Raw genomic sequence first — 13,055 nt, 5'->3', positions numbered from 1 at the left:
TGTCTGTGTAGTCTCTTTGTACGCCAGAGTTCAAGAAAACGATCCAACCTGGAATGTTTACCGTCGTAAACTGCTGTCAGCGTTTATCAAGTATACAGAATTACCAAATACGTTTCTTAGAAGCAACGCAGTATAAAACTCTAAATAAAAATGGTGCAATACTCCCAACAAACGTAAGGTGTGGCTACTTGGCATTTTACAGATTCATTCTCCGCTTAAAGGAATACACGAGCCTTATAATAAAAACCAGCTGTATGAGAAAGATGGTGAGATAGATGGAAAGTTTGATGTAGTGTGTGAGAGTGCTATATTGATCTTCTCAATGAAGTTTTAAAAGGAAAGAAAATAAGCATCTTTCCCAAAATGTCCTTAAAAGTTCAGAAATTACACACCATTTCTCTGTAGTTGTAGAAAGCATCGAACCTCTGCTATTTTAAATTGTTTTACATCTCGAGTATAATCTCCAGCCATGATTTGATACAAGCAATGCCCAAAAATCAAAACACCAATCAAAAAATAAAAGCATTAAGTTGAGCAAAACAAAAACCAAAACAACAAATTGGGATAAAATATGTACCAGTTGTTTTTACATGGAAGTGCAGCAGTAGAATACAAGACTGTGAAGAATAAGGGAGTGACTTTTTACAACCCCGCTCCAAAAAAGAGCTCTTCTTTTAACAACAGTCTGTAAACGTTTGGGGACTGACAAAACCAGAAGTTTGAGTTTTGGAAGTGAAATCTCGTCCCATTCTTGCCCGAGATAGGATTTCAGCTGCTCAACAGTTCAGGGTCTCCTTTGTCATATTTTTTGTTTCCTGATGCTCCAAATGTTTTCAAATCGATGGCCGGCCTGGACTGCAGGCAGGCCAGTTTAACACCCGGTATCTTCTGCCACGCAGCCATGCTGTTGTAATACGTGAAGAATGTAGTTTGGCATTGTTTTGCTGAAATATGCCGTAGCCTTCCCTGAAAAAGACGTCTGGATGGCAGCAAATTACCTTATCGTTAAGCATTAATGGTGCCTTCCCAGATGTTCAAGCTAGCCATGCATCTGTACCAATGCATCCTTATACTGTCAGTGATGCTGGATTTTCAATTGTGCACTGAAAACAAGCTGGATGGTCTCTCTTCTCTTTAGCCTGGATGATTTTCAAAAAGAATCTAAAATGTTGATTCGTCAGACTACAGGACAGTTTTCCACTTCACCTCAGTCCATCTTAAATGAGCTCGGGCCCAGAGAAAGAGGGGGGCTTCTGCATCATGTTTATATGCAGCGATGAACTGTGTTCACAGACAATGGTTTCAAAAAGAAAGTGTTTCTTAGCCCATGCAGTGATTTCCACTCCAGAAGTCTGTCCGTTCTTTAATGCTGTGCCGCCTGAGGACCCAAAGATCAAAGCATCCAGTAGTGTTTTTTCAGCCATGTCCCGTGTGTACAGAGATTTCTCCAGATTCTCTGGATCTTTTAATGATAGTATGTAAGCATGATGATGAAATCCCCAAATTTTTGGCAATTTTATGTTGAACATTATTCTTAAAATTGTTGCTCTTTTTTCCCCACGCAGTCTTTCACAGAGTGATGAACATCTCATCATCTTCACTGCTGAGAGACTCTGCCTCTCTGAAATGATCTTTTCATACCCAATAATGTTACTAATCTGTTGCCAACTAACCTACAAAGGACTGGAAAAGTTGTTTACTGCAAAAAAATAAATAAATCCCACCTAGTTGATCATTTCACAATTAAACAACTTCCCCAGTCTTTTGTTGATCCTGTCCCAACTTTTTTGGGTGACATGTTGCTGGCATCAACTTCAAAATGAGCACATATTTTTCATTAAACAATAACATTTCTCTGTTTCAACATTTTACATTTGGTCTTTGGTCTATTTTCAATTACATATGGGTTTATGTCATTTGCAAATCATTGCATTATTTTTTTGTATTTGCTACATTTTACAGAGCATCCCAACTTGTTTGGAAACAACCCCGTTTCCAAACAAGTCGTAGAAGAGAAATAAGACTGAAATTTGAGCAAGATGGTGATCCTGCTGATGTTGAATTTAGTGTAATTAGAGAGTAAAAAAAAAAGGGAAACGGTCCACACTGAATATTAGATCCCTGCATGCCTTTTTTTTTTTACAGTGTAATTTGAAGAATGAAAATAATAATTACTGTATTATGCTTGAAAATATTTTGCTATGTTAAATTAGCCAGCAGTTTGAGCCATCTTATGGCTTCATGTTATATTCTTGCATTAGTGCATTACAAATACAACAGAAGCCTTCCACAGCTGTGGATATGACAAAGATACTGTATTTGGTTATGTACTCCCGCCTGAGCTCTCGCATCACCGAACAAACGCAACCAAAAAAAACACAGATCCTTTTCTAAACTGCTCCATATTTTGAATGAAATAGAAGATGTCATAATAACACCCTGAAAGCTTTTCTGCAGATGGGACAAAAGATAGAGCACCCCTCAGTAACACACCATGGAACACTCCCCAGATGTCAAACAAGAACTTAGTTCACATTTCTGTACAAATAACCAATGTGAAAAATAATTTACCAGTCATCAAAGGATGTAATATGTATTACTTTTTTTAAAAGAGCTCTTTAATAGTAACCATGATGCTTTAAAAGATGGGTCGGTGAATATTTGATTATTTCGAGCAAAACCAAGCCAACAACAACAACTAAAAGAGGGGACGAAGTTTTCTCCACTACTATTTTCACTCTGTGGTCTTGTACTTGTAGTCACTGTGTCCTTTGGGGGGCGCTACCATACAGTTTAATAACATCTACTGCAGTCTGCTCTTTGTCCAGTCAGCAGTTTGATTCACAAATGTATAATGGCATTCACGTTTGAAGCCTTCAAGTCGGCGAGTCGGAATGGATTTGTTCCTCCTTCAAATTCACAACCCTGGCGCAGATTTCGAACCACATCCTTTGAGAAGAATTCACATTTGTGACCGCAGAACTGCTTTATTTTGAAGGGAAGAACACACTCACATTTAACCTGCTCAGAACATCAATGGACGTGTGAAGCACATCTGTTTCACACGCTCGGTGGGCTAAAATAAATAAGAATGAAATACAAAATAAAAACAGATTAATAAATGGACAACTTTTTTTTTTTTTTTTTTTTTTTAAGAAGACACTGAATAAAACGTCATTTTAAACCTGAAATAGATATTCCGCCTGTGGAAACTACAGTAAACACTAGTATGGAAGACCAACCACCTCTACCGATTTTTGAGAGGTTTGTTTACTTGCTCTGTTTCGACCACGTGCTTGCATTGCGGCCACGCAAGCGCACTCAGGTTTTGGTGTTTGGCACGCGTCTGTGTCGGTGGCGCGCACAGCCAAAAACAACCATCGGCCACGCGGGCGCGCAGTTAATATCCTGGCCTGGGATTGATTGGCTGTAGTTGCCTAGCCCCGCCTTCCCTCGCAGCTAATTGGTCAAGTCGAGGTTCTTCTTATTTATTGGACGCTATTTGTAGAACAGGCTGTGTAGCTAGGCTACTGCTGCCTTTACGTACCTCTCCAAAAGATCGAATTTAAGAGCTCGTAAAGATAAGAGATGTGTTTCGAGTTGTTTTGGTCTGAAAGGTTGCAGCTTAACGTTATCCAGCAAACTGTTTTTAGACTTTTTGTTGTTATAAAGGCTGGTAAAGTTTCCTCACTCACTTAAAGCCCTGTATTTGGCGTACACTTACAAAACTAAGACAAAGTAACATTTCCGACATTTTCAATCCATTGGAAATGTTAAACATGACGTATGAGGACCTCGTATCAGCTGAAGAAGACCAGATGGGGATGAAAGCTTTTGAAACAACAAGAAAGTTGAGATTGGCTATTTCTTCAAACACTACGTTTTTTTTCTTGGTTAGTCTCTTTAGCCCGTATTTGTTCTCATTCTAATATTTGTATTGCAAAAATTTGGCATTTAAATTGTTTTTATTATTATTATTATTATTGTTATGTTAGCCTACGTGACAATAAATCCGTCCTGGTCAATGTGGGCTGCTTCCTCGATTTTGTTGTTTTGCTTTCAAGTTGTCTTTGCCAGGTAACGAATAAAGTTGAAAATGTGGGGTTCAGACATGTTCTTGTGCGCTCCCCCTGACTGTCCCGTGTCCTGCAGGACTTAAAGGCGGCACCGGTAGATTAAATAAAATGCCGCTTTTACTGCACTTTTTGTACAAGTTTTACTTCGCAACCCGCTCACACATTCAATCCAGCGAGAAGCAGAAACGCTGAAAAGGAGCTCGATCCGTTCGCCTGTATTTGACAGATCCGCTGTCGTGCATGCGTTTGTGCATTATTCAAAGCGCTCTGCGCATCATATGGCTGATCAGGATTTCAGTATAAATAAGGCCGCGGATGGGACAGCTCAGCCTGTCCTGCTGGTGATGTCGGAGAGCTCGAGGTGAGCTGTGAGCTGTCGGTGAAACTCCCTTCAAAAGGCTTCGAGCCGCTCCAACATGCACTCCCTGTGAGCCGCCTCACCGGTGGGACTCGACTCCGGCCGGACCTTTGGAGATACGCCGCGCACATTTCACGGTTTTTGGCTAAGCCACCCAGTGACGATCCAGCGAAGACTCAGATGTTGATGGAGATTGTTTTAATGGCATCGGGCTCGATCTGAACAGGCTGCTGCTGATTTATGGGACGGCGAAGGTGTCTCCGTTTTTTTCCCCTTCAGACTCCTTCAACTGCCGCGAAGACGATTTCTTCGCCGGGTTGTTTTTGTGCCCGAAGGGGGGAAGGCGAGGTGTCTTGGGGTGAGTGCATGACCTGCTGGAGGACACGCATGTGTTTGTCAAAAAAAAAATAATAAAATAAACAAATACATGTAGACTAGTAACCCTGTAATACTGCTGTAATACACTAACCCTTCTAATGTAGGCTTTCGGCTGGAGCCTGGTGAGTTTGCAGCTTTTATCGCACTTTGTTTGGCAAGCCTGTATATTTGTTTCCTGTTGCACAAAAATAATTATATTTTTTCTCTATTTAGGCTATATCCTGTATTATTTATCATTGGATTAGTCTTAAACTCGTGCATGAAAAAGCTTTTTTTTTTTTTTAATCCGGTTACACTACGAGGCCTATAATAGATCAAAATCAACAAGAAACTTCAATTTGAGCTATAACCTATTTATTCATTGATTAATGTAGTTTTTAGTCTGCCGTCCCTCTATGGCAGTTCTGACATATGTATGTATGTATATATATATATGTGTGTGTGTGTGTGTGTGTGTGTGTGTGTATGTATATGTATGTGTGTATGTCTGTATATATATATATGTGTGTGTGTGTGTGTGTGTGTGTGTGTGTGTGTGTGTGTGTGTGTGTGTGTGTGTGTGTGTGTGTGTGTGTGCCTTTAACCGCCTCACATTAATCATAAGGTTAAAAACATCTCTTTCTTAAATGAGACAGGCTTTACAATTTGATAAATCGAGTAACGTTCAAGAGCTCTTGTCGTGCAGCTTCTTTCATCGGATTATTTCACCTCCGCTGTCATCATCTGTCTCTTCCCCTAGCCGCAGATCTCGGTCAGTTTTTTTCAGGGGGCTTAAAAATGCCACGTGAACAAGCGATAAAAAAAATTAAAAAAAAAACACACAATGAAAGCGCGGATTTCATAACGCTCACGCGCACAGCCTTCAGCTGTGATGGGAGCTGCAGTGTCCAACATTGTGTTTCCATGCATCCTGGTCTCATGGTGAAGCAACGCGTTTGTTGTGTTTCTCTGTGTTGCAACATGACGAGCCTCGCGCAATCTGGACAAAACATTTTTTTAATGATGATTTTTATTAAAAACAGTTGCTGAGTTGTTAGTGGCTTCTTGTCTTGAGGCTGACGCACGTCCTCGACGTCAGGGCAGCAAGGGTAAGACGAGGGCAGGCTCCCGTTCGTGTTTCATTTTTGTGGGGTTTTTTTTTTTTGCATTTAGTGTCATCATTCATGGCATTACAGATGTGGATCTGTCCAAAAGTTCAGTGTGATGCAGAGACACATAAACAGTGCAGAAGCTGCAGGAGGGGGTGGAGGAAGAGGGAGGGAGGGAGGGAGGGAGGGAAGGGTGGTGGTTTAGGCTTCTGTTTTTGTCGTTTTAATCTCTAAAAGCAACAATTATTATTATTATTATTATTATTTGAATATTCCTTTGGTGCTCAGTTATGACTTTAAGTTGACCTTTCAGGTGTGTCTACCTTCATATCAGCTCAGGATAATTTAAGATGGACTGTTTTGCTGTTTGGCCTCCATATGCAAGGATCCCTTTAAAAAAAATAAACAAATATAGCCCATAATACAGTCCAGACTAATTTATGTAAAAAAATAATAATTAATCACATAGCTAATTAGTCATTTGACTGCAATATGTGATGCAAAAACAAACACGACTCTGCCTTTTTGATAGAAAGAGCTAGGTGATTGAGTAGTTATGACAACGAATATACATTTTTCATATCAAAGAAAATAACGAATCAGATTCATATTCTCATTTTGTATTTATTTACACATCCGGGTATTTGTGCGCTTCTACCTCCCCTCAGTGGCGCATTCATGCAACATGGGAAATAATCTCCTCAGTAATAAACAAAACAATAACATAGATTTTTCTTCCCTGACCCTGAATATGTGCTGTACTTTTGTTGGTGATATATTGAGTCCGGTGTTTATACACAAACATTTAAAGTGTGATGCATGTCATGTTTTAAAACAGAGAAACAATAATAATAATAATAATAAAAAATGCTTTGAACACCCCATGTAGGCTTAATAGCCAGCTAACTATAAAGTGTGAATAAAGTGGTGGGCAACGTTTAAAAAACACGTAGAAAATATTTACGAATTTATAAATTAATAAATGAACTACAAATAAGACTAATTGAATGGAACAAATGAATACAGAGAAAAAACACGTCCACCTGCAGTCTACTCTCAAACTGGTTTCCATCTTTCCCACGAGAGCCTGACGGCACCACAGCTACCCATTGGTCAAGCCAGTTGTTAATCAGAGCCTCGTCTCCCTCCCACGTGGTGACGTTTTCCTTACCAAAGTAACCAGGCCAGTCCATTACGCACACAAAAGACAACAAAAGCCCGTGTTGGGAAAAATGAGATCCGTCAGCACCCAAAGGACACAATAATAAGTTCCCATCTGGCAGCATCACCCATGGACCAGAGACTGGGACGACGACAATCATTTATTGAACTCCAAAAAGCAACAACCAGTGAAAAAACATCTCCCTCTTTCTTCAGTAAGCAGTTTTCCACCAGGCTGCGTTTTGCTCAGATCTGACCCAGGTGGTGAGTACAGCAGTAGCAATGTTTACCTACAAAACACGGAGAGAAAGCAGCAGACACGGTTTTCATGTTACATCGGATGCTCAGATCGTATCATTCTCGAAAAAAGCAAACAATGAAAGCAGGCAGCACAGCGACACTGTTGCATTTGAGCTGCCGTCGTGCTCTTTGTTGGGGATCAACACAGTTGGAAGAGGAGCTGAAGGAAAAAAAAAAAAAAAAAAAAGACATCAGTGGGGGTGCAAAAGCCTGTAATGTCAAAATTAACTTCTTTACATCATGAGAGTTTCCCATAAAACGCATGTTGTGTTGTTTCTTTTGTTAGATTCAGGGATGAAGGAGCGAGTCTTTTGTCTGGACACTCTTCTTCCTGTTCGGGTTTACCAGAGACGCATGGTGTGCCCTGTTTCTTTGTTGTCACTTCGCTCACTTTGACTATCAGCTCTTCCTGCTGGATTTACCTGTCCCCTCAACTCACATCTCCTATTTACATCTTATTTTGCTTCTATTTATCCTTCAAAACAAAGTTATATAAATACAAAAATAGATCTGATACCACGTGATGAAGTAGACTAAAGACAGAAAAGATTCCAAATCTAGTAACCAGGAAATTATTTTTGTTAGTCTCAAAACATGAATGTAAGCAACAACCACAGGACAAAGCTCATTTAATCACTAATGGGGATGATGGCGAAGTGCAACACTCTTCTGTATGTGGATGTGTACGTGTGTATGTATGGATGTGTGTGTGCGTGCGTGTGTGTTTACCTTTCCCCGTGCACATGCCGCTGGGGTTAAACTGGGCTAATTCACAGAGGGGATTTTGTCCTAATGCAGGGATTATGCCTCAAGCACCTGTGCAGATTATACAGTATGTATGTAAATATGCGTTGTCTGGGACAACAGCGATAGATGGCCAAATGAAAAATGACATATATATTGAGTGTGTCAATATACGTGTGTTTGTAAATCAGCCATGCACCACATGTGACTGCTTCCTGTTGAGTCGCGGAAGCTCCTTTGTTTTCTCATCTGGCTGCTGGCTTCTGTCTCGTTGCTGTTCTTCCTGTTGCAGTACATTGAGTTAAATTGGAAACTTCAAGTGCTTCTGAAGGGGTTTGCCACTCTCAGGGCTGCACTTTTTTTTTTTTTTTTTTTTTTTTTTTTACAGGATGCAACCCCCGGTTATGCACAGACAGTATGTTTTTTATTACAAAGACAGCTGTGGTAAAAGACTAACGGTACACCCCCCCCCTTTCAACAAAGATTATCAATCAAAAAGATGAAAATGAAAGCTGGATTACTTGACAGTGTCGAGCCTTTGTTTGTTTTACATTCATTTTCTTTTCAAGATATAGGCTACCATGAAATTGTAAATTTAGTTGAGAATCTTCCCTCATACAGATGTTTTGTTTGGTTGGTCTTTGCCAAGGAAATTGAATCCTAAAGTTTCAGGCCAGTGAGTGTCCATACTGGACCTGGAAGTTACTGGCAGTGCATATTTAGAAACACCTTAATGTCCCTGCAGGACTAGTTTGTGTGGTTCAGCCTGCTTATTTTATTAATGTGTAAAACTCCCACTTATCAAACACTTGCATTAGAACGAGGCTAAAGTTGAACTTACAGCCAACTAATGCGACCAGCAAACTGCGAGTTTTATTAGCAAAATCTATACAAAGTAGTCAATATATAACACAATGGTCTCGGTGTCATAATAATACATATCATTATGATTACTAATGCAAAAAAAATTGCATTGTAATGTTGTAGTTTATTACGCAGGAGCGAACGGTAACTTCTTAAACCACTTTACTGACATTGAAGCTCGCTTGTGGAACCTTTTTTGAACAATCAGCCACTGTGGCCACAATAGGATAATGTTAGATTTAGTGTGAAGAATTCAGGGGGATATGTTTACACAAATAGAAATTTATATTCATAACTATGTTTTCATTAGTGAAAAATCAGCTGAAACTGAGTCGTTGTGTTTTTGATACTTTAGAATGAGTTTTTATCTACAGAGACTGGGGTCCTAGCTCTGAACAGGCAAACCAAAGGCCGCCTTTTTCGCGAGTTTCACATCACCATAGATTGGCTTACCTGCTTGGAGGGGAGGGGAGATTCCTTTGGTTGCAGTCTGCAACCTTTGCTTCTAGTTGTCACAAAATCCTACACACTGCTCGTTTTCAGCCCAGTAACATCATAAGGTCAAGAAACTGACTCAGAAATGTTTATCTATCAAGTCTGATAACATTATAGCAAACATTTAGTCCAAATATAAACACTGAAATAATTTGAGACTACGACACAGAACTAGAGCACAGGAAATCTATTCTAGCAACAATTACATTTATTTATGTAGCGCCAAATCACAACACAGGTTATTTCATGGCACTTAACACATTAAAGACTTACAGCAAAACTTTACAATATTAAACAGAGAAACCAACAATTCAACAATTCCCACATAAGCTAGGAGGGAAAAACTCCTCTTTAAGGGAGAAAAACCTCCAACAGAGGGAAGAAAAACTCCCTTTAACAGGAAGAAACCTCTGACAGAACCAGACTCAGAGGTGGGCGGCCATCTGCCTCGACCGGTTGGGGTGAGAGGAGAGCAGAGAGAGAAAAGGACAGCATAGAGATACAAGACATGAACTGTTGGTGGGGCCGACAATCACAGACAGCAACCGTGTATCTGAGTGTAGATGTGTAGTTATGGAAGAGAGTTGAGCAAATCCTCGAGCGAGCGGCGACTATTTAGTCCGAGGAGAGACTTTTGAGAGAGAATATTACAATAACAGCAAGAAATCATGCCCTCAAATTGAAAGAGCATGCTCTCGACTGAGAGCATATACCCCCATACTATCACATATCAGAGAGTGTGAATATGGAGATCAACAAGAACAAAAACTTGACAGTGGGATTGTGTGGATGGCGAAATGATGGCCCTCCATTTGTCAATTCATCTGTGTTGGAAAGCCGCGCCACCGGCGTAGTTACGCGTACATCGTTACCACAGCAACCCACACAGATACGTTGGTGATGTCAGGACACACCAAACCGTTCTGATTGGTTGCAAATAATAGTGCGGACAATGTGACGTAAAGATCTGATCTGAGAAGCCTGCAGTCTGAACAAAAACCTCAGCAGTCGTAAACGTACTTTTCATCTTTGTCTGCCAGACTGAACGGTGACTGGATCGGAATGTGTTTCAATCAAAACGGATCAAATGAATTCAACTTAATATGCAAGTAAAAGGCCTTTTATGCGGCATTCATACTATAAGTAAAACGTTTGGTAATCTCAAACCTCTGTCGCACTTAAAGACACCCAACAGCCACCATCTCTGCACACAGACAGTGATGTTAGAGGAACAACTAGTCATTTTTACTAGTAATTAAACCACCAAACAAAACCATTAATAATTGTTCGAAAAATTACTCAGAGGCTAAATTCAAAATCAAATGTATCAGACATTTATTCTTGCAAGAAGGAGCAAATACATGTACCCTCAAAGAAGGATGCCCAGCATTGCTCAACGTCTCTCCTCCGTAGGGCAGCTTTTATACAGTGTGACAAACAATTGACAGTCACCCCCGTTCCCTTTGTATCTGCTTTCGTATGGTAATACTGAGTTGGTTGTAGGTCACAAGATAAGGACACAGGGGAGTTGTCAATTAGATGCGGAAAGTAAAACAAAAGAAACTTTCCGGAGCCACATGCAAATAAGATGAGACAATCTTATTTTCTTTCCATCAATAATAATGATTAAGAAACAAAGATAACAAAAAAAAAAGGAGTCATAGCAGACAGCAGTGTAAAAAAAGGAGTATTTGATGATGGCATGGTATGTAGATTTGTTGTCATTGGAGCTCTTTTGAGTTCTGTTCCGAGTCTCCAGGTTAAAAAGGACATCAATTTGCATAATTCTCGTGAGCGTTAGTCATCTTCGGTCAGCTGGGATTCAAGTTCTTTCAAAGTCCAGACGGTTACATAGTTAGAGGTGGAGCAGGTCTTCATCTGAGTGAATATTTTGCATCATTGTGGACGTGGAGAGATGTTTTTTTGTCAACCCAAGCAAAAGATCACACATTCTCTGGGTCTTGGCTTCATTGTCTCGTCGACTATTCTCGTATGTCCGGCATATGAACTGAACTGATGTGCGTTTGTTTCTGTCGAGCTTCAGGCCCGTTGGTTTGATGTCAGCACTGAAAACATGATAAAGCTTTGATTTTAGAGGTTTTTTTGTTTTGTTTTGTTTTTTGCTCTGTAAACGCTTCAAGCATTTTATTTTGGTCAACCCTTTTTGCCTGGCCTTTGGCTTCTTACCTTTAAAGAATTATTCTGCTTTATCACAACTTTAATCTCTTTTTCTAAAGATTTTTGACCATGGGTTCTGTTGATTAATCTCATTATTCTCAATGAGTTAAATGTTCAGGTATGAAAACACAGTTTTACAGAAGTGAACAGATTGCAAACAAAACTTTAATTAAGGAGAAAAACATGTATCACAGTTTATAGACTGACCTTGTGTAGTTGCTGGAGTTGAGCGCACACAACTTTCCTAAGATATGAGGGATTGTTACCAACATTTTAAATGCACTCAGATAATTAGGTTTTTTTTTAATTAATTTTTTTTTTTACTGTCAATTAATAACTTACTCTAACCAATCAAGTTATAAACATATTGAACTACTTGAAAAATGGATCTCGAAGTAGTAATTGCTTTTTACTTTGATTGGTGTAAATAAATTATCTACAGTTTGAGTAGGTTTTGGTTTCTGTTCCACGTATTTCAATAATTGTGAATGAACATTGTTATAGAACCACAGAAATTACATGTTCGATTAAATTATATTGGAATACTGGACAGTATTTTTTTTTATGAAAATTTTTTCCGAACCTGTAGTTAAACAAAATAATTTAATCTTTATCTCAGAAGTTACGAATTCCATGCTGAATCTATCGGTCAACTGGGATACAACAGAAATTAACTGACCTGTCATAAAGGAAGACTAAGACAATAGTTTGCGACCACATGTTACGTGGCTTCTGATTTGTCATTATAAATAAATTACATCACCAAGCAGCCACACTGGTACTGGACAACATGTGATTGTAATCCCATAAGAGTTGATTGTAATCAAATGATTGCTCCAGCGAATGAGATGCGTTTTTAATGCAATCAAGATCATGAGTGTTAAAAATAGGCAGTATGGAACGTGACTCTCACCACAATGCCTCTTTCTTTCTTTTTTTCCCTGCAGGTTTGATTTTCTCCCGTGGTGTATGTGTGGAGCGTGCCACACACCCACTCCACAACAACGACGGCTTTTGCTTGCATCTTCCAGTGTTTCTTCTGTCAGCAAGTTCAGCAGAGCTGCAACTCTTCCAGTGCCAGCCCTGACACCACTGAGGAGCCCTGCCCCACTGACATGGTGAAGATGACCAAGTCCAAAACCTTCCAGGCTTACCTGCCAACCTGCCACCGCACATACAGCTGCATCCACTGCCGGGCACATCTGGCCAACCACGACGAGCTCATCTCAAAGGTACACAACAGCTCCGCTTCAGTTCAGTCCTCATACAGTCCTCCCTGCCCTTCGTACAAAGCAGTTCCAGTTTTATTCATGTCAGTGTTTCCCCACAGATAGACTTTAGTTGGGCAGCCCGCTCGGGTACATTGATGGCTGTCCGTGTATATTTGGTGGCCCATTTCTGCATTAGCTACTT

At 39.9% G+C, this 13,055-nt stretch overlaps 1 protein-coding gene across 2 annotated transcripts in view; it reads left to right on the top strand.

Annotated features, from left to right (window-relative positions):
• The first annotated feature begins 4,051 nt into the window (after positions 1-4,051).
• The window catches only part of ypel1 (yippee-like 1), a 29,508-nt gene continuing 20,504 nt past the window's right edge, over positions 4,052-13,055 (top strand). Inside the window, exons 1-2 of one of the 2 annotated variants that reach the window (XM_069705964.1) lie at positions 4,052-4,792; positions 12,590-12,874. In XM_069705964.1, the coding sequence (XP_069562065.1) occupies positions 12,758-12,874 (117 nt within the window). In that variant the 5' untranslated portion in view covers positions 4,052-4,792; positions 12,590-12,757. Of the gene's footprint in view, positions 4,793-6,161; positions 7,326-12,589; positions 12,875-13,055 lie in introns of those variants that run through there. The other variant, XM_069705966.1, reaches the window with a different exon arrangement.

The sequence above is a fragment of the Brachyistius frenatus genome, unplaced genomic scaffold (assembly GCF_029030835.1).
Source record: "Brachyistius frenatus isolate BFR_SWC_R1_liver_20210118 unplaced genomic scaffold, ASM2903083v1 Contig_60, whole genome shotgun sequence".
Classification (NCBI taxonomy): Eukaryota; Metazoa; Chordata; class Actinopteri; family Embiotocidae; genus Brachyistius; species Brachyistius frenatus.
This window is presented reverse-complemented; position numbering and strand designations above follow the sequence as displayed.